Raw genomic sequence first — 20,050 nt, 5'->3', positions numbered from 1 at the left:
ACATTACTCAGGTGCAGCACCTGTACCAATTGATCACCATGCTATCAGAATTAATCACCTGGTGTTCAGCTCAGAGAATAAAATTTACATCTTAATGTGTGACACTTATTCCACACACATGCACTGCTAAAAATGATACTATTCATTCCTGTTGGAAAGTGTGCATCGATTTTTGTAGGCCTGGCAGGTCTTGTTCTTAATATTAATTCCCAAATATTTGGGGTAGGTGCTACATCCTTTTGTATACAAACTTATACAGGACTGTGTAATAAAATACATTGTAGTCCTGGAGTTGCATGTCTCATATCCTGGCCTCACTCTCACAAGAAAAAGGGATTTCTGAGGATATTTAGTGCTTTGCAGAAAATAACCCATGTGAGGAAAAATAAATAAGTTTGGCAGAGTACAAGATTGGATGGCCCAGCAATGATGCAGGTGCATTGGCTGACAGTGTGAAGGAGCTTGTGTGAGAACAGAACAAACTCCTACTGACAGGAGTGTTCAGTTATGCAAAGTCTGGTCAGCATCCGTGGGGCTGGTAGAAAGATCCAGGCCAGGTGCACCAACTGCAAGATGAGGATTCCAAAACACTTATTTTAAAAGGAAGAAATGTGGATTTCAAGTTTACATTTTGTATAATTGCAGAGCTGGTGAGGGTTTGAAATATGGCAAAGCCGTAGTCATTAGCATAGGGTAATCACCTTTGCTGTTTAAAGAAAAAGAATAACAATAGAAAAGGTACTGTACATTGACACATGGAAATATAACGGTTTTCAGAGAAATTTTGTGTGGATTTTTTATTATGTGGCTAATTACATATTTACATGTAATGGCACTAGCAGAGCCATTACAGTCCATTGGGTAAATAATATGCATTTTAAAAACCATTTATAAATATGTATTTATTTGATGGACCAGAACGGGTTTTTGAAGTCATTCTCATCCACTGAGTAAATAATATATGGATTGCTTTTAAAAATAAATATGTATTTCTTCAATAGACATTTCAGGCAATTGGGTAAATAATATGCATTTTTCATATATTAAAAGAAATACATACAAATGTATAGAAATCTGGCCTTAAATATGTATCTTACTGAGCAAAATTACTCAAAAGGTGTCAGGCTTAGCTTTGAAATTTCTGTTGAGAATTGTCAGTTTGTATCACAGCCCAGAGTTAATTAAATGTATTTTATGCATTTTCATACAAACATATCAATGTCTGTGTACAGTTTTACTTTGTGTTCTTCCTAATGCAATGCCAGACACATTTGTGGGCATTCATTTTGTGGGCATAGTCCTGCATCCACAGAAATACATGGGGAAGAGTGGTCACCTTAGTAGGAGCCATTTCAAACTCTCTTGTATTGCTCAGTTTTAGCCAAGAAAAGGTCTACAAAGTATATTCAACATTTCTTAATGTTGAATATACTTTGTAGTATATGTAGTATATGAAGTATATGAAGTGGATATGAAGGGGATAAAGGGATAAACTGGCTAAACTACTTAGAAAAGGGGCTTCATGTCTTCTCATACTTTACCCATTAGCAAACAGTGAGCAATAGACCAAAAGAGCATGAAGAGGAAGTGTTGAAGTTGATGTCCTTCATTTTCTAAATATTTTAGCCAGTTTATTTCTTCATATATTTCTTCATATATTTCACATATTTTATAGAAGTGTTGAATATACTTTGTAGATCTTTTTGGTTAAAATATTTGTATTTGTTTTTGTTTTCAGACATTAAATGAATGAAACAGCATAACAGTCCTGTTAATTTATTTATATGTATTGTATCTTTAGTTGACACAGAAAGATTGTGAGAAAGAGAAGGACTTTGTGACTCCAGCAGAATTACAGAGACAGTGGAAGATTTGGGAGGCCAGATTCTTCCTCATATTTTTCCTGTATAAATATACCTCATTCTATACACCTATGCTTCTGACATCACCTATAATACAGTCCTGAAAAGTGCTGATGTTAGTAAGTTAGTTAGCTCTTTGACAGGGGTGTATTTGGCAAGTGCTGGGTATAAATGACTTGTGCCCTGTGCAGTCAGGATAGCTAAGCGGGATTTTGACAGAATAGATGAGAGAATTCTCACCCCTTTCCTTCTCAGATCACTGATAGGGCACTTGACATCCATAAGGGAAGCTACAGTAAATGTCTGGTGACCATAAAGAACGATCAGCAGACATTTGAAAGCAGATGTCTGGGTCAAGGAGAAAGCCAAAGAAACAAGAGATGATCCAGCAGTGTTGGCATGTGAAAATTTTGATTTAGACCTCTGAAATGGTGCATCCTCACAAAACACAACTGTGCTTTCTGTGTAATCTCTAAAATTACTGATGAATGTATCCAAACACCTGGTAGTAGAGCCAGTTTGAGGTATTTGGGCCCATCAGAACACTTGGTGGGTGCAAGAATGTAGAAATAGGGTAAGGATTGCAAAATGAAACCCAACTCTTAAGCTTTTGAGAGCACTGAGAGCTGCATAGTAAAAAAAAAAAAAGTGTAGGTAAATTAGTGTGGACCAATTAAGGAGAGGGCATTGCTGGTGGCACTATAAATTGACATACTGGTGCCCAGAAGGAGTAAGAGGGTCTGATAGCAGAAGAATGCAAAGAAAAGGAGGAAGGCTGAAAGCAGCAGTGAGGGAAATGTGGTTACATGAAGTATCTCTGGGCATACCTAACACTTCTCTGTGAAGCACAAGAGTAGCTGAGATACTCTGGAGTGCTTGCCTGGTCATCATCAGTCATCGCTGTGCTCAGACACAGTTGCTGGAGTATGTCACCATGCTGATCATGAAGGGAGAGAAGGGAGGTGGTGATACTAAGGATCATCTAGGGAAGGGAATGTGTGCCTTAAAAGATGGGAGACATGGAATAAAATGTGAAGGAGCTGAGGGATAAGACAGCACTATGGCACAAGAAAGAGTTTGTATCTCAGTCACTCTGCGCCCATATTGAATATAATTGTTAAATTCTTTGTATAATTAAAAGAGATAGGAGCGTTCATACATTTTGTTGCAAATTGATACGATCTTTTTTGCCAGTGATCTGAATAAGATTGTACTATAGTTTTTAATTTAGCAGATTAAGAAGCACAATTAAAATATCATGAAAAAGATCGTAATCTAAACCTCTGGGGTTTTTTTGCTTATCCCTGCCAAGTTGATAACAAGAGCCGGTGTATGTAACAATTACCTCCACTACTGTAAATTTACTCTAGTTTGTGGGCTGAAGTGTTAATAAATACCTTGCAGTATTCCAGAGGGAGAAGCTTTCCATCTAATTAATAAAACTGGGAAGAATACCCAGGACACTGAACCATATCTTTCTTATTAGTGTTGGCTTCTACAAAGGAGAATCCCTCAATCTCAACACATTAGTAAATGTCATACTCCTGGGCTGCACAGAGACCTCTTGAAAAACTGCTGATTCGCTGTGGAAAAAAAATCACCATAGACTTCAGAAACAATTCAGCAAGGGAGTACCAAGTGTAGAAAATCAGTGTAAAGCATGGCATGCATTATAGCAGCTACAATTTGTGCCCCATTTGGTGAATATTCAAAGAGGAAACATACAATTATTCCCCCATATCCCTTCCTTTTCTGGTCTGTCCTAATGCTGATACCTTTTTCTGTGTCTGAATGTGGCCTTACTGCAGTGAGGGCTTTTTTGAGACTTTGTTCATGTCTTCTCTAAAGCAGGTTTCCTAAAAACACTCCCTACTCATATGTAAGATACATGCAGCTGTTCAATAAAAAACCCAACCCCAAAAATCACTTGAAGAAGGAAAATGTTTTATACCCAATACTGAAAAGAAAGTATTTCCCAAAATATGTAAACCTAATTACCTTTTCCTTTACAGTAATTTGTATTTGGCAAAAATTACTTGTGCCTCAGCTAGTTCTGTTTCAAGGTAGTTTGCAGCTAAACTGCAAATTAACTTTCTGACATGCACAAAATTCCTTGTGCTTTATTAAAATCTTAGAGTAATCTTAAATTACAGAATATTTATAGGCATTGTCTAACAGACTAGACATTTACCATAGAGGTTAAAACTTCATGCATTTCATTTGTAAAATAAAAAATTGTAAGATGGCATTTATGCATTTTCTCACATTATCATCATTATTTTTATTAGATCAGTGTAGTAAACTGGTATTACTGCCTCAGATAGAAATAGAAATAACTTCTTTGTATTTACTTCCTACTTGAAGTTCTTGCTCTTAAAAATTGTCCTGCTGTGTATATTTGTAGCTGCTTTTTACTCTACTGATAGGAATGATGGGGAGGATAAAAAAAGGTAAAGCCACAGAGTTTATCTGTGAGGTTGATGCTAATTTGGCTAAATGAGTCCACCTGATGGAAAGCAGAGAAGGTAAAAGATCTGCCAGTTTATTTGTCTACATCCATTCTTCTCAGTTTTCCTACTGCATTTTTAAACACAGGTCTTCACCAAATTCTGGTAAATTTTAAAAGTATTAGAAGGCAATTTAAAGTCCTGTCCAGGAATTATGGCCTGGTGGTGTTTGTATAGTCTAGTATGTAAATGCTGGGTTATTTTCCCCATTAAGAATGTTTATGATGCTTCCACGTGAACTGCAGGAGGCAGATCTGTTCACACCATGTACAGTGGATACTCACCGTACGTGCAGTTTCAGTAAAGCATGTTAAAAACAGATACTCGTCCTTAAAGACCATATATCAAGCATCCTCAGCATTATGCCAGAGGAACCTGAATCATGCATTCCCTTGCCTGTCTTCAGGTGCAGCTTTGTTGACCAGTGACCCTTTGTGACTCTGTTCCCTGTTTCAGAAAATACTTCTTTGATCTGACCTGGGTGATGACATTATTATTTTGTCCTTCAGCAAAGACAGTTTTTTATATTAGAAGAAAGAACGTATTTAATAAGCAAAGAGTACAAGTTAATGAGCAGGTGATCTTTATTCATTTCGGTAGCTTTCGGAATACCCTGGGTTTGCTCAGTACAAATGCATGCGTACACAGGCTTATGCAAACACACACTAATGCATGCACCTGCCTGCTTTTGTGGCTATGATAACACCATGGATCTTCCTTATCCATTATTTTCTTCTTTCCACAGTAGCAGTACAGTAAGAGCTCAGTTGCTGTGATTTTGAAATTCTTACCCTGGGGCACATCTCTTCTGTTCTGAGCTTCACTTCTTAGGAGTAGGTTTGAAACACCTCAAAGAAAGGCAGCCCAAATTCTGAGGCTTCAGTTTTTAGGAAACTGTGAACTGAATGCTATAGGTCATGGACACATAGTCTGCTGCCTTCAGCAGTGATCAGTCTCAGGGGATGGGACATGAACCCCATAGTAGGCAGAAGCCTCAGGAAAACTATTTTGAATTCCTTATGCTTAGAGATTAGATGAAATAAGGAGGAAAAATATCCTTGTCATCTTAATTTGGATTTGAGTATTAATACCTAGAGCTATTCTGGCTGTCCATGTAAGCATCAGCTCCCTCTCTGAGTTCTTGGATTCAGTGACATCCTTTGGCAAGAAGTTCTCCAGTCCAGGTACTCTGTGAATGAAGAATTTCCCTTTGTCTTCCATTTTGAATTTCCTGCATTTTACTGTAGTGGTGCTTGGTCTGTGTTTTGAGACAGACAGAATAAGAGCTTTAGAACTACTTTTTATTTCATTATTTTATGTACACTTCTACTGCGTTCTCTTGTACATCACTGTTTTGAGGAAGACAGTTCCTGCTTTCTGAGTCTCGTTTCATAAGAGTTTTTTTAGGTACTGCTTTACTTTCTCTGAATCTCCTCTAAATCTGTCATGTTTTCTTTAGAAAGGGCCAAGCCATTCTGTTAATCTATTTAAAATGAGAGAGTACAGATGGTATTTTTATTTTAACTTTTCTTGCCTTCTGAAGTGCTTTTAGCCTCAGCCACGAGCATGGCATCAGCTTCACAACTGACCGTGGGCTACTGGAATGGGTACTAATAGATGCAGTTTCCAAGCTAATGTTTTCACACTCTTCCCTGGATTCGTTCAGAATTGGTCAGGAGCTGCAGCTCTCCATTTCTTTTCCTCACCTAGAGATCATTTAGTCAGCCTTGTCTCACTCTGGTGGGACCAACACTGCATACTCAGAAGGCCTCTTGTCTTAAATTAAAGAGGACATTGATGGAGGTCATCTCCATAACTAGGACATAAACTGCATTCTGGTGTTGCAGGTACCAAGAGCATATATAATCCCCTTGTTTCTTTAACTTGCTCTGAATTTTAGAAGTATTTTCATTTTCAGACTGAAAATAAAATAATGTCGGACAATGTTGCATGAAATTGCATCTCTGGTGCTGCCTCCAGTGAAAGCCTATCATCTAACTTCACCTCTGTGCATCTGCTCATGATAATGCATTTAGAAATCAGGGATGGTTGCTTTTTTCAGTCTCAGAAGCAAGTGACCTGGATTCACTTTTAAAAATATGGTTTGCAAACTTGTTGGCTGGGATTCTTCTTTTTGAGGATAACTTGATTTGTCCACTAAGTCCCCTTTGTCAAATTTAATAGATGGATCAAGTGACCCCTTGACTTCCATATAAAAATTCACAGTTCTTAAAAAATATGTAATTATGTGGGGGAAGTGTTAAGGGGTTTTGCATCTTTAAGAAACCAAACAAATTCCAAACTGAATAACAGAGTCAGAGAGAGAAGGTTGCCTTTCTGCAAGCCGCCAGCTTTCCCAAGTGTCTCATCCTCTCCCCTCTGTCATCCTGAGGCAATGTGCCTGCATTTGTGTGTAGATTTATAGTTTATCTTTATCTATGGCTTCATCTGTAGGTAGCTATTATAGCCGCCTTGCCTGGATATTGTTTGGGCCTGATAGATCTGTCTGTAGTTCATCAAAGGGGAGCTGAGTGGCTAAAAGCCATTGGGTCCAGCTGAGGATGAAATACGAGCCATCAGCCTTGGTAATGGCTGTAAAATTTCATAATTACACGGCCTTTATTACATTGCATAATGATCCTGAAGCAGTATGGAACAATTAATTAAGATTTTCAACCGTGGCTCTTTCAGAAATTAAAAGGTGCTAGTGGCTGAGAAATGGGGAAGTGTCTTGTCCTAAAAGCATTAGGGATGCTTAAGAAGTACTTCCTGGGTACTTAAAAAAAAAAGGGGGGGGGGGGTGGGGAGAAAGAAAAAGAAGTGAAGAAAAAAGACAAGAGAAAGAAGATAACTAGTTAAGCAGCTAATGTCAGAGTAAAATTTTTTGTACTTGACTAATTCTTAATGTCAAAGCTGGATCTAAAATTCCTGCAATAGTCACTGCCATAAAGTTGTTCCTTTTTTTGTTCTGTAAAAATCTTCATGCCTTTTTTCCCCCCCGTTCTGTTCTAGCCATTTGTCACATTTATAGAAGTTGAGCTCTGCACATTATTAAATAAATGCATGCCGTGACTCAGGAGGAGGGTCACTTAGCTGTGTATTGGGTGTACTGACCAAGGATTTACTCTTACCCACTTTCTCATGTCTGAGGCCATTGAAATTCTTTTAAGATCTCTGCAGTTTGACAGACATCCCCAAGGAAGAGGTTTTTTTTTCTTTACTGTTTTGATATTTTTCTTCTTTCCTTTTCATCTTGTAAATGCAGCATGTCAGATGTAATATAATATTTTCCATGAGATTGACCTCAGACCTGATCAGAAGTAATTAGATTCCTAAGGTGCTGCAAAGGTGTCTCACGGATTTCTGATGTACATACTGAAAGAAGAAGTGTTTATATATGTGCAGAGAATAGGCAGGGGGAAACAAGAGGCCTGAAGCTGCACGTGTGCACATTACCTGTTGTGATCACCTGCTGGGTACAATTCTGAACACCAGCAAATTGTGACCCAGGTGGGATGTGGAGTACTCACTGTGCCAATGGCAGTAAAAGTGGTGAAGACAGCAAAAATAACACTGGTGATCTCCATGTTCCAAGGCTTTCAGGTGCCTTTCAGGGGAAGGAATCTCCTTTTCACTGTCTTCCTGTCTCCCTCAAAACTATTTTGATTCATGCAAACTCTCAGTGTAACTCCTAGCATTGAATGTTACTGTTTTTAAATTGACCAGTCATCATGTAAGGTCCTATCATTCTAAATATTTGATGAGAAGCTAAGGTCTCTCCAAGGCACCTCTAATCATAAACTTCCTGCAGGAAATTTAGAAAGGATTATGTGTTTCAAGGAGGAGCCGGCTGCTTAAAGTAAATTCTCTTGTTGAGTCATTTATTCCCTTAATAGGAATTTTCTGATCTGCTGTCATTCTTGTTCACACACTGGGTGTCACTGCCTCTAAAACACTTGTCATTCTTTAATGGAAACAAAATAGTCATTGCAGTCAGAGCCGCAATGTCATTCCACTACCCCTTGCTGCGTCGGCAATAGTGAAAATGACAGAGCGGCTCTCAGTAGGGGTAATTAAAATGTAAATATTGATATTTTATTATTTGAAATTACTTTCCAGTGCGGCATTTAATATCTCTCCATCTGTGCGGCTCTGTTTAGCGGTCACTTTAGTGCAGCTCTGGGATGCCAAGCGGCGGCTTGATCCCCGTTATGTCAAAATGCTTGTTGCTGCTTAATTTTGATATCTAATTAAGTGGAAAAGTACAGTCCACACTGTAATCCATGGCATCTTAACCAGCTGCTTGGGTATATTTAGAATTAATCTCCACTATGGAATCATCCTAATGTATGCAATTAAGAGTCTGCCGATGGCTAATTAGGTGTATTAGAATCAGGCAGCTTCCTTTTTTTTTTCTTTTCTTTTTTCTGTCTTTTTTTTTTTCCCTGTGTGTGGACTGTTGCAGACTTAAGACACATCCTCCAGAGATGATCTTAATGGTACATGCACACTCAACTAAGTAAACTAGAAATTTCACATTCATGTAGGAGAATATGTCTCTCTTCCCCAAACCAGGGAGACTGTAAACATCATTTGAATTTTTTGGCATCTGCAGCAACTAACCAGCAGAAAAGTTTTAAAAATTAGGAGGAGGATGGAAGATGTGTAGGACAGTGGTCTGAGATGTTATTTTCCTGCCACAGGGTGAGAGTGGATATTTATCCAAAATTTTGCAACCTGGTGATTTTGCTTTGGCAATGGAAAGAGATTTTAGGTAGCTCAGCACACACAGGGTTAACAGAGATCCGTTGATTGGATCGCAAGCATGGTTGTCTCCATATGCTAATACATTCCTGTATTGGATTCATATTATTCACATGATTGGGGAATTCCTGGAAACCTGACTTTGCCTGATGGAAAGATGGAGGAGCAGGGATTGCCACAGCTCTCAGGGAGGAAATGACTGGTGGCTTCCCCAGGGGAGCAAAAGGCAAACAGCAGTGACCCAGCACTCCTGGAGGAAAAGTACTCTCAAAGCAGACCCGGAGAGGTTACAAATAAAAGGCAACACGTATTAAATGCACAAGAACTCCCTCCTTCCTGTGGAAAAAAAACCCAGAAGTGATACTTTACAATCCAGAAAACTTGATTTTGAAGACTAATGTGCTGAAGAAACCTGAACTCCAAATTTCTTGATATCCCCAGTCAGTATATGCAATTGTTGGGAGGCTGATGCGTACAAAGGTTGAAGCAAGCAGAACCTGAACTAACACTGATTGTTGTTACTAGTTTAGCAAGCTTCCTCTGTCAAGGTTGTCCCTTTTTTCCCCTTTTTTTCTTTTTAGTTTTGTTTAGCTGAGTAAAAATTAAAAAGGAGGCAAAAGGGTCAATATTTTTTGTTTAATTATGTGTGATTGTAGTTTCTTTTCTGCTAGCTGACCTCATTGAAGGATCTAAGTAAGCCATACCACGCACAGGATATGAAGATATTATGCTGGCTATTTTAAGCTGAACTGTATTACTGTTCTCTCGAATGGATTTTGGAAGAAATTCAGCCCTGTTCATTGTACTCTTTATTTTTCATCTATGTTCACTTTACTAATGACTAAGTGTAGTTTTTATTTTTCCACCTGCAAAACTGGCTTTATTGTACTCAGAGTCAAATATATATATCCACAGCAGATTGAAAAAGAATTTGGGTGAAATCAATATTTTTATGTTGAAAATATGATTGATGATTTTTTTTTATAAAGGCTCAGTGAAAGAAAAAATCAGGGCTGTAAATACAATCCTGCTCCATTTTCCCCTGTGATTTCAGGAGCACACCATATCATGACATCCGCCTCTGCTACCTTCAAAAAGGGGACCAAAAAAATTCCATAGTCTAGCCAAACCATAGTTGAAGGTTAAATTTTAAAGAACTAGAAGAATTATCTTTTAAGAAGCAGATCAGATCACATATGTAGTGCATTAAAAAGATCAGCCTCAGGAATCTGCAAGTTCATACTGCTGACCGGGAGGAGACTTACAGTTTCATTGGGCTGTATTGCACTGCTAGCCTGAATTTTAAAACTTTTTCATTGTCCATGTCTTAGAATTGAGAACCTCACTGCAGAGAGGTAATGAACCACGAGTCCTAACTGTCTTACATAGAGGGGAAAAAAAGGGGTAAAAAAAAGGCAGTTTCCTGGAACACACTTATCAGAGCACCTGGTGATAAAACGAAATACAAGTGTTTCATCTTACATCTTTTTAATGTAAGATTGGTGTGAGTTTGCTGTAAAGCTGTTTAAAATTGGGGAAGTTCCAGTGGTAAAATCAGCCCAAAGGGAAAATCAAGTATTCATCTGTTTAACTCTCTTGTCTTATATTTTCCTTTTTCTTGGTGAATACTGAGATAACAAGGTGTGAAATTAAAATTAATGGAAATAAAGAGTACAGTACTTTCAACAATACGTTTCAAAAATGCCATTGTAAAGTACTCCATACATGGAGGTCTTACCAACTCTGTTCTGAAGCAAGGGCAACTTGCTAGGTTTTTTTATCTCTAGTGGTTCACTTCATAATGTTAGCAACTGGTTATATGAAGTCAGGGAGACATCCTCCATCAGTCCCATTTTCCAGCTCCTTTCCATTACTAATACTAAAGAAGCAGCTCATGAGAGCTTGCACTTGAACTAGAAATAAGAAATTTTAAAGTAGCTGCCTGGAAATATTTGGGTGCTTAGAGTGGGATGTCTCTGATTCCAGTACTGAAATCAGTTTGAGCTGTAGTGGGTTACATCTCACTATGTGCATCTGACCCTGGGAAGAAATGACAGCCTCAAATTGCTCCTGTTTAGTGTTATCATGTAAGGTTTCACAGGGTAAAAGACAAACCAGAAATATTCCTAACTGGTATTTAAATTACATTAACACCTTTTTGTACAGCTTGAGTGAAAGGTCATGCTAGACAAGGAGCATCTTCACTGTTTGTAAATGTCTAATTTGCTGCTTTTAAATTGCTGTGAACTTCACTTACTTAGTCCTGCTGAATGAATCCAGTGTTGCAAATACTTCTGACTAGCGAATATTTGCTTAGTGAGAATCCATTGTTCATAATGGATTGAGAGGGACATGCAGTGTGAATGCATTTTTATTGCCATGCCATCTCTCTGCTGTTGTTTCAGTGAGATGAAAGTAGCGTTGTGATAACAGCCCCGGGTTTCTTAGTGCTCTGTGTGGCATTTCCCATCCTCCTGGTAGGTGTTAGGGAAAAAGTGCTTATCACAGGCATTTTTCCATGTTATAAAATATAAAAAAAAATATGTATATTTTATAAGAAGTTGGACAGCAAGAGTTAGGAATGCAAACACACTTTAAGAAAACCCGATGAAAGTGCACAAGCTTTGCTGACAACATCCCAGCGTTGTCCAAATGTATTTTTTGCTCCCCCCCTTTTTTTTTTCTTTTTTTTTTTTCCTTTTCTTTTTTTTTTCTTTTTTTTTTTTTTTTTTTTATTGAGGCAGAGTGACTCCTGGGCACCTCTGTGAGTGCAGCCCGAGCTGCCCTCTCCCAGGGCTGCACAGATAACAGATGGCAGTCGCCACTCATCGCGCCGCTCGCGACAGAGCCCTGGTGCTGCCTTTGCAGTGCTCTGCTCTGGTGGCAGGAGGAGAGGGGAGGCTGCACAGCATCGCCCAGGAAAGGCAGTGCTCTCACTGTGCAAAAGTTACTGCGTGGAATCCATTTCTGAGCTTACCTTTAATTGCAGAACCTCAGTTCCAAGGAATGTGGAAGCTGAACTCAGCAAACAGCATAAATAGAGCCTTTGGTTGTATTTCTGGTCACTTAGAGTCTGTGCTTTTGGAACTTGATTTTTCATTTTCAAGTCTGGGCAAATACCTGTGTTTTTTATTTTGTGAGATGATACCTTTCACGTGAAAATTCTGAGTCAGACTTGAATTTCAGCTGGTTATGGCATCGTGTGCAATTACTAGCCTTTGACCAGGGGCTCCATAAGCAAAGGGGTATGAAAATAAACCCAAACCAAACCTGAAATAATGGATTCACCCTGGCATAATGAGTTGTATCTGTTTCTGTTCCAGCTTTCATGAAATTTCATCCATAATCTGGGAAATATGTTTGGTGATTAGTGAGAGCACTCTCCTTCTGTCTAATGGTTTTCAAAACCACTGAAATGTTTGTGGGTCTTGATACCTATTTTTAGATTACACAGTATTTGAAATGTAATTAAATCAATTTTTTCTTGAATTACTATAATAAAAATGATCTTTTAATTCAGCTCTGTGTGTGAGATTCAGCCCTACATATAGCCTAAAAAAATGAATTAATGCCATCCTCTTGGATTTTTGAGAGAATAATAGCAAAGGGCAGTCAGGCTGTGAAGGTTTCCTTCAGCAAATTCTATGATCATGTCTAGGAAACATTACATTGCCCTAGCAGAAATTTCACTGGTGAAATTTCCCTGGCCTTTGTTTACATCCCTGGAAGGCAGCTGAAGTTGCTGGATGGATCCAAGCGCTTGGCTGAGTATGTGCCAGGGAGGGAGTGGAGGGCAGGCTGACAGCTGTACATCTGAGAGTGCACTGGACACAAATCTGATCTTGGAATGGAGGTTCTTCACATTCTCCTCTGTGCAGGCAGGATAAGCCTGTTGGTTATTTGACCATGAGGCCACACACTCTCTAAATAAAGTAATCCAAGCTAAAATGTGTTTTTTAAAGTATTTAAAATATCAGTTTGTTCTTTTGACAATGGTGACTATGCATCATTTTTGAAATTAAAAAAAAACAACCTATGCTGGAAACATCAGTACCTATAAAACATTTAGAAAGAAGTTAATCTATCAAAATTAAGTGTAAATAATTTAAAAATCCTACTCTTGATATTTCAACTGTGTAAATGTATTGCATCTGTAACACACGAGTGAACATGTCATGAGCAAGTGCAGCTTTGATTATAAAAAATGTAAATGAAGATATTTGAAGTACAAACCTGGGCAAGCAAGAGGAATATTTTAGTCATAAAGTTAACAATCACACAAACAACTGGTAAAATAAATGGAAGGCAATTACCAGAAAAGGCAAGCAACTCCCAGATTTGCCAGCAATTTCATACCTGGTTTGATCAAATGTTCAGATTTCTAAACACATATCAGAGGGGAAGGGAAACTCAGTCCCTGCAAAGTGAAATAAACTCTAGGATTTAAGTCTGAATAGCCTGATTGAGGCATTGCATCAAATGTTTACAGATGAAAACAATGGTAAGTCCGGCCACTGCCTTTTGTTTTTTTGGCCAGTAGTTCTCGAAGTGCTGTGTGTAAGGCACAGATCTTAGTTCAGCACTTGACCATCTGCAGCTGCTTCACTCTGGCCCCTAGTGAGTTACTGTCCACGAAGTCCATCTTAATGAAGTAGAGGAAAGGGTCTTCAGGAATATAAAAGATTTACCCTGCTTAGCATGGACCCGTGTGCAATGTGAAATAGAGAGCAAGTGGTGCATGTGCTGATATTTGAAAAGATCTGTGGTTTAAACAGCCCTGTTGAAAAGGCTGTGAACTGTGCTTGGAGCTGGCTTGGAGTGCTGAGCACTACAGAGTGCAGTCAGCTCAGTGCCCCTTGTTCCTATAATAAAAATGCTAAGGCCTTTTTACCTATTTATGTCTGTTTCCTTTGAGCTTTGGGTTTACTGGTATGTAAAAGGAAAAAAAAAACAAGCATATGTTCAGTTGCTCAATCAACCTTTTTTCTCAATCCACACTCAGTGATCTCAGTGACTCATTCCGGCATAATTACAATTTGAGTGTGATACACTGTAGAAAAGTATCTATTTTTAGCAGAAGAAACATTTTAGTCCCTGAAAGGAGGAGAAAGAAAGGAGAGAAAAGGAAGGAAATCTGTAACCAGCAAATCAAGGCTATTGTTAACTGATATTAGGAGACACCCCATAGATTTACAATGCTTGCACTCAGCCACATAAAAACCACAGTGAACAGAATGCCTACCAAGGGTTAAATTCATATGCCTGCGCTGCAGCCTATTTCTGTCAACACTCAGCTCAGGAAATAAACATTTATGCTTTCTGAAATGAAAGTGTATTTTTGAAGACTAGCCGTCAGATATTTTTTGCCCTTCACACTTTCAAATGCTTAGCCTTTTTTGTAAGTTGACTGCAAAGTGCATCAGTTTGCTAGGCAAAAAGAAAAAAAAAAATCTTGACAAGTGCCCATGGCATCATTGTCAAGCACACGAGCGTCTAGTGGAAGATGGCAGGAGGGTTGGCACAAAACATGCTTCCTTCAAGCTTCTTACCTCAGGGGTACCTGACTCTTGAGAAGCCTTTCAATCCTTCCAAATGACGTTGTTGCAGACTGTCATCTGGTTTATTTGGAGTGTGCTGTATCGCAGATAAACACGCTGTTTAACTGCAGGTCAAGGTACGGAGTCATCCTGCCAGCAAACGCCTCAGATACATCAGATGGCTCTGACTTGGGCAGGGAGATGGAGAGAGATCAAAGTTGTCACCAGCATGGTGCATGATAAAGGGGGAGAAAGGGGAACAACATTGTATTTTAAAATGTCATTACACAGTTCTGTGTTGAAAGCAGTGACCTGCAAGGCTCTGAAGGATTAAGGACCCACACAATGCATGACAAAGTTCCAGCCCACACCATCATGCAGCATCTGAGGGTGGTTTGGACACAGCTTGGAGATGGGACTGGAGAGATTAAGACTGGTCAGAATGCTGGAAGGGTCCAAGCTGGAGACTTCTTAAAAAATAGTTACAATTTAATATCGAAAATATCCCCTTGTCAGAGAACATGGTTGATCTGGGGGATTCACATAGCAAAACCTCACAGACTCAGGTTTGGCATGAAATAGGTATAACCTTCTCCAAACAATTAAAAATAAATCTCTGTATATAAATATATAAGCTTGTGTTATCTGTTATTTTAACTGTGACTTGTTGAACACATATTAAAGGGCATTGGTGTGGTACAAGAGACATGCTGGATGCTTTCACATTTTATGAAAAAACAAAACAAACCCAGATTAATTACAACTTGATTCAGCTTTACATTCCCATGAGGGATACCTTTAAAAGTTAAAACATGCTTTCACTGAACAGGCTTTCAAGGGAAAGTTACTTCGATCAGGAACAAAATAGTCATGTTGATTTGATTTATTATTGAAGGGTGGAACAGCATGCTTTATATTTGCCAGTTTTCCTATAATGTAAAAAATTTCTTTTGATTTTTTATGTGTCATATAAAAACAACTGGTATATTTACTGCTCCAGAATGCAGATTTTTCAAGAGTGCAGTACAATAAATAATATCAACATCCCATTTTCCCCCCTCACAGGGCATATGTAATTTTCTTTGACTGTGGCACACAATAAATGTTACTGAAACATACTATTTTTTATTTTTTAAAAAATAAAACCAATGCCAAAGAACCTGTTTGAAAATAGATAAGTGAATAAAAGAAGGAAGTTGGGGGGTTTTCAGGAAAACAAAAGAATACAGAGAGAAATTGCGGGTTAAACTTTTTTAATCAAAACAGATTTTATTGCTTTTGCTTAATTAAACCTCTCAGAAGTGTGTGAAACATTGTTATACTCGAAAAATTGTTAATTTGTAAATCACAGGGACAAAAGGGCTCCACTGCAACTTTAAAGTTTCTATGCACGTAAATGTCAATAGAGTGCCTTCTCCATCATCAGCACTAAATTCACATTGATGCCTCTTTTCTTCTCTGTATTGATCCTTCCATGAGAACGTAGATTTGTATCTGTTAATTAATGCGTCCTGAAACAGCGTTTGTATTAATCAGGCAGATAAGAAAAATTGGATGCCTGCACCCTCATGACAACCGTAAAAGTGCTGGCCCTGATAAAATCGTGGATGGACCTCAATAAAAAAGTTCCTCCTTCCACTCAATAAACTAATCATCCTGCTTTTAATTATTCGGCAGAAAGATGTGTGGAGATTGGAGAATGTGTAAATCTATTTACTAACAGCAGTGTCTGGGAGGGAGAATGGGGCTGTCACAGGACGGTGCTGCAGGCTACATTCTCTGTCCATCTGCTGCTGCAGAAAAACTGGTTCTTGAAAGCCGGCAAGGAACAGAAATGTTGGAGCTAATTGAAATCCTGAATTCCTCCCTACAACCTTTGAAATTATTATTTCTTCTCCATCTTATTTATTTTAATCACAGATGTGTTATTTTCCACTGTCACATCTTTAAGGCTTTTCTGTTGTCATTGGATCAGGTTTTGTTGTTTTGGTTTTTGTTTGGATTTTTTGGGGGTTTTTTTGTTTTGGTTTGGTTTTTTTTGTTGTTGTTTTTTTTGTTTTTTAAGGCAGAGAGCTACAGTTCTATCACAGGACTCAAAAGACAGTAAGAGAAAATGAAAACAAATAAGGAGGGAGAGAAAAATGAGAGAGCACATGCAGCCAGTTTTATGTTTCATTTTTTATGGATGCCTGGTGGTTTGGATGTGGGCTTTTCTTTTTTATTGTATTAGTTTTGCTGCTTAGTGCTTACGGAGAAAATCTTGTTTGGAGTAGATGCCTTGCAGATTTGCTAGTTTATGATATATTCTTGCATGACTGTAACTCTTGACTTTAAAAACAGAAAAATGCATTTAAGTGTAATTGAACGCCAAAAAGAATGTTCTTACAGCGGGAACCCTGTCAAAGGACATGTAAGCAACTCCATAAACAACTAAATGAAAGCCTCAGACATGTCTTAAGACCCTTTAAGAAAAGCTTGACTAATCCCCTTTGATGATTTTATTAAGTACTTGTGGTTGATAGTGCCAACTGGCAAACTGCTGCATTTCACCAACAGGCCAGGAAAATCACTTCCTTTCCCATATTGTTTTCTAGCACCTAATGTGATTGGGATTTTAGCAGTTTGATATAATAAATTAACAGGTACTGTAAACAAGAGTCTAAAAGGTAAGGCAGCAAAGATGTTTGCCCTTAGTGATCCTATTAGGAGAGACAGCGGGGAGATGGGGGAAAAAAAACAAGCAAAAGTTAAAGTCATTAAGAGTCATTTAATAAATGTTTGGTTGCCCTCAGAAAAAAGATGGTGTGATTGCTATTCAGTTGGCACTTTGGTGTGCCACCCTGTTATTTCAACAAGTGTAGCAGTGCCAGGAGCCAGAACAGAAGTGATTAGGGTCTTTTCTGAGAAGGGTGGGTGTTCTCTTTTCCCTGAAGTTAAAGTTCAAGAAGAATTTTTTTATTTTCAATCCCTACCTTAATTCTATTAAAACATCAAATTTCTCCTTTTAATAAAGCTTTCTATTTTTTCTCATAAATTATCCTTCTTGGATTATGGTAGTTGGTAGTGGTGGATAGAGTGGGGAGATCCCTGTGTCACAGCATTAGGTTTTTACAACTAAGCACAAGTGTTTCACAACAAAGAAGATATACACAGATTGCCAGTGCAGTACCCCACAAATTATTATGATTTTTACAGAAAGAGCCTGCAAGTTCTTGCTTATTTAAAACTTTTCTTTTGATTAGAAAATGTTGGATTTTATATTGATTTACTTTCCTGTAGTAGGATGGGGAGGAGAACACAAAAGCTGAAGGGAGAATAATAGAATGTGTGCATGCTTTGTCACAATGTGTATAAAAATAAATCAAAAAGATGATTAGATTTCCAAATGTGCTTAATATTTTTCCTGTATTTTTATTTTTTCATATTCAGGATTCTCCACTTTGTCTCTAGCTGACCAGATGAGCCTTCTGCAGAGTGCTTGGATGGAGATCTTGATTCTCGGTGTTGTATACCGGTCACTTTCTTTTGAGGATGAGCTTGTATATGCTGAAGATTATATTATGGATGAAGACCAGTCCAAACTGGCAGGCCTTCTTGACCTTAACAATGCCATACTGCAGCTGGTAAAGAAATACAAGAGCATGAAGCTGGAGAAAGAAGAGTTTGTCACCCTCAAAGCTATAGCACTTGCTAATTCAGGTTGGCAGAGTGGCATTACAGTTGCTACATTTTTAATTTCTTTCTTTCTTTCTTTCTTTCTTTCTTTCTTTCTTTCTTTCTTTCTTTCTTTCTTTCTTTCTTTCTTTCTTTCTTTCTTTCTTTCTTTCTTTCTTTCTTTCTTTCTTTCCTTCTTTCTTTCTTTCTTTCTTTCTTTCTTTCTTTTCTGTGGGCTGGTTTCAAACAGGATTTTAGAATAAGAAATTGCTAATCAGACTTTAAATCTAAAAGGCAACAAATAAAGCAGTTCAAGCTAAGAACAACTTGCTGGTTCAAAGTAATTGTGGAATATGTTCCTAAGGGAGTGGAGAATATTCCACTGTATTATTTGGAGAGTGTTTTACAGGCAGAGATCCCTTCAAATGAAAATAGGTGTTATTCTCCTAAATCCACTTCATAATGCAGACAAGTCTAATCATTGCAATTAAAGCAAAAGAAAGGATGCTGGAGAATATACTATATATTTTCTCTTTAAAGGGAGCTACTGATTAATTTGATAGACTAAATTCAGAATATGGGAGGAGGGAGGAAATCCGTATTGAATCTCACAAGGGCCACACCTTACATTACGCATCCTTTGCATTTACGAGAATGCTTCTGCAAAAAATTATTACCTGTGCAGCAAGAGTTAAAAAATTTTAGAAAGAATTTTTTTTTCCTGCATTTGAATTTAAAAGTGCTGAACCAGTGAATACTGTCAGATAAGTAAAAATCGTTTGTGCTTTGTTGTTTTTCTTTTTGTGTCTCCCTAATGCTTTATTGTGGTCTTAAGTCCCTTTTAGCATTTGCATAAAGTTCACGATAGATCCCTCTTTAATGACGTGCCGATCATTAGATACCTGTGTGTCAATAACATGCTCTGATGCTATGTTCCATTGACAGTCACACCGTGCCCCTCCATCTGCTTTTGTTTTGACCCTATCTTTGAACTTTATCTTGGTTGCTGGCCAGTAGTTTTCCCTTTAATTACAAGAAGGAAACTGTCAATAAAATCTGTTAAATGGGATGCAATGAGTGGCTTGAATGGGCGGACGGCTATTTGTTCAAATTCTGCAGCATTCAAGGTATTGACAGTTTGTTTTCTGGGGCCATATGTGACGATCAATCTCAGGCTGGGCTCAGCCGCGCTGAAAAATGAAAAACCAGATTGCTTTTGCTTACTTGTGGATGACGACTTGTGATTTGGCGCGGTCCTAGTGAGATGAGACCTTCTGCCCAAATTGCCCCCCTGAGAGCCGGGACGCGTGACTGTTTTTAGAAATAATTTTTTAATTGATTTTGTAATTAACAGTTCATCTACAATATTGATGCATGAATCCTCAGATTGATAGGAGGGAAATTGTTTTCAACAATGAAGTTGTACTTTCCTATTTATCTTTGTAATGTGATTTAGCACTCTGCATTTTTAATTGGAAATATAATTCAAAAACATGCAAAGCCAAAATGCTTATTAGTTTCTTTGTAAAATATTCTCCACCCCACTAACTCTGCCCTTAATTTTAGAATATTATCTTATTCCAGATTTAACAAAATACTGAAAGGCCTCTCAAAGATCAAAATTATTCCTAATTGAAGATCTATTTATAATTTTTGACCATTGTAAATAGACACTTGAGGATGCTTAGCAGCTCGAGGAAGGTTATTTCTCAAAATTGGTCATGCT

General features: G+C 38.0%; 1 protein-coding gene across 12 annotated transcripts in view; it reads left to right on the top strand.

The window, feature by feature from the left end:
- The window catches only part of ESRRG (estrogen related receptor gamma), a 392,291-nt gene that overhangs the window by 359,128 nt on the left and 13,113 nt on the right, over window positions 1-20,050 (top strand). For all 12 annotated transcript variants that reach the window (XM_077175921.1, XM_077175928.1, XM_077175924.1 and 9 more), the window contains one exon: window positions 18,100-18,369. In XM_077175921.1, the coding sequence (XP_077032036.1) occupies window positions 18,100-18,369 (270 nt within the window). The remainder of the gene's footprint in view (window positions 1-18,099; window positions 18,370-20,050) is intronic.

The sequence above is a fragment of the Agelaius phoeniceus genome, chromosome 3 (assembly GCF_051311805.1).
Source record: "Agelaius phoeniceus isolate bAgePho1 chromosome 3, bAgePho1.hap1, whole genome shotgun sequence".
Taxonomy (NCBI): domain Eukaryota; kingdom Metazoa; phylum Chordata; class Aves; order Passeriformes; family Icteridae; genus Agelaius; species Agelaius phoeniceus.
The sequence above is the reverse complement of the archived record's forward strand: the minus strand, read 5'-3'. Positions and strand labels throughout refer to the sequence as shown.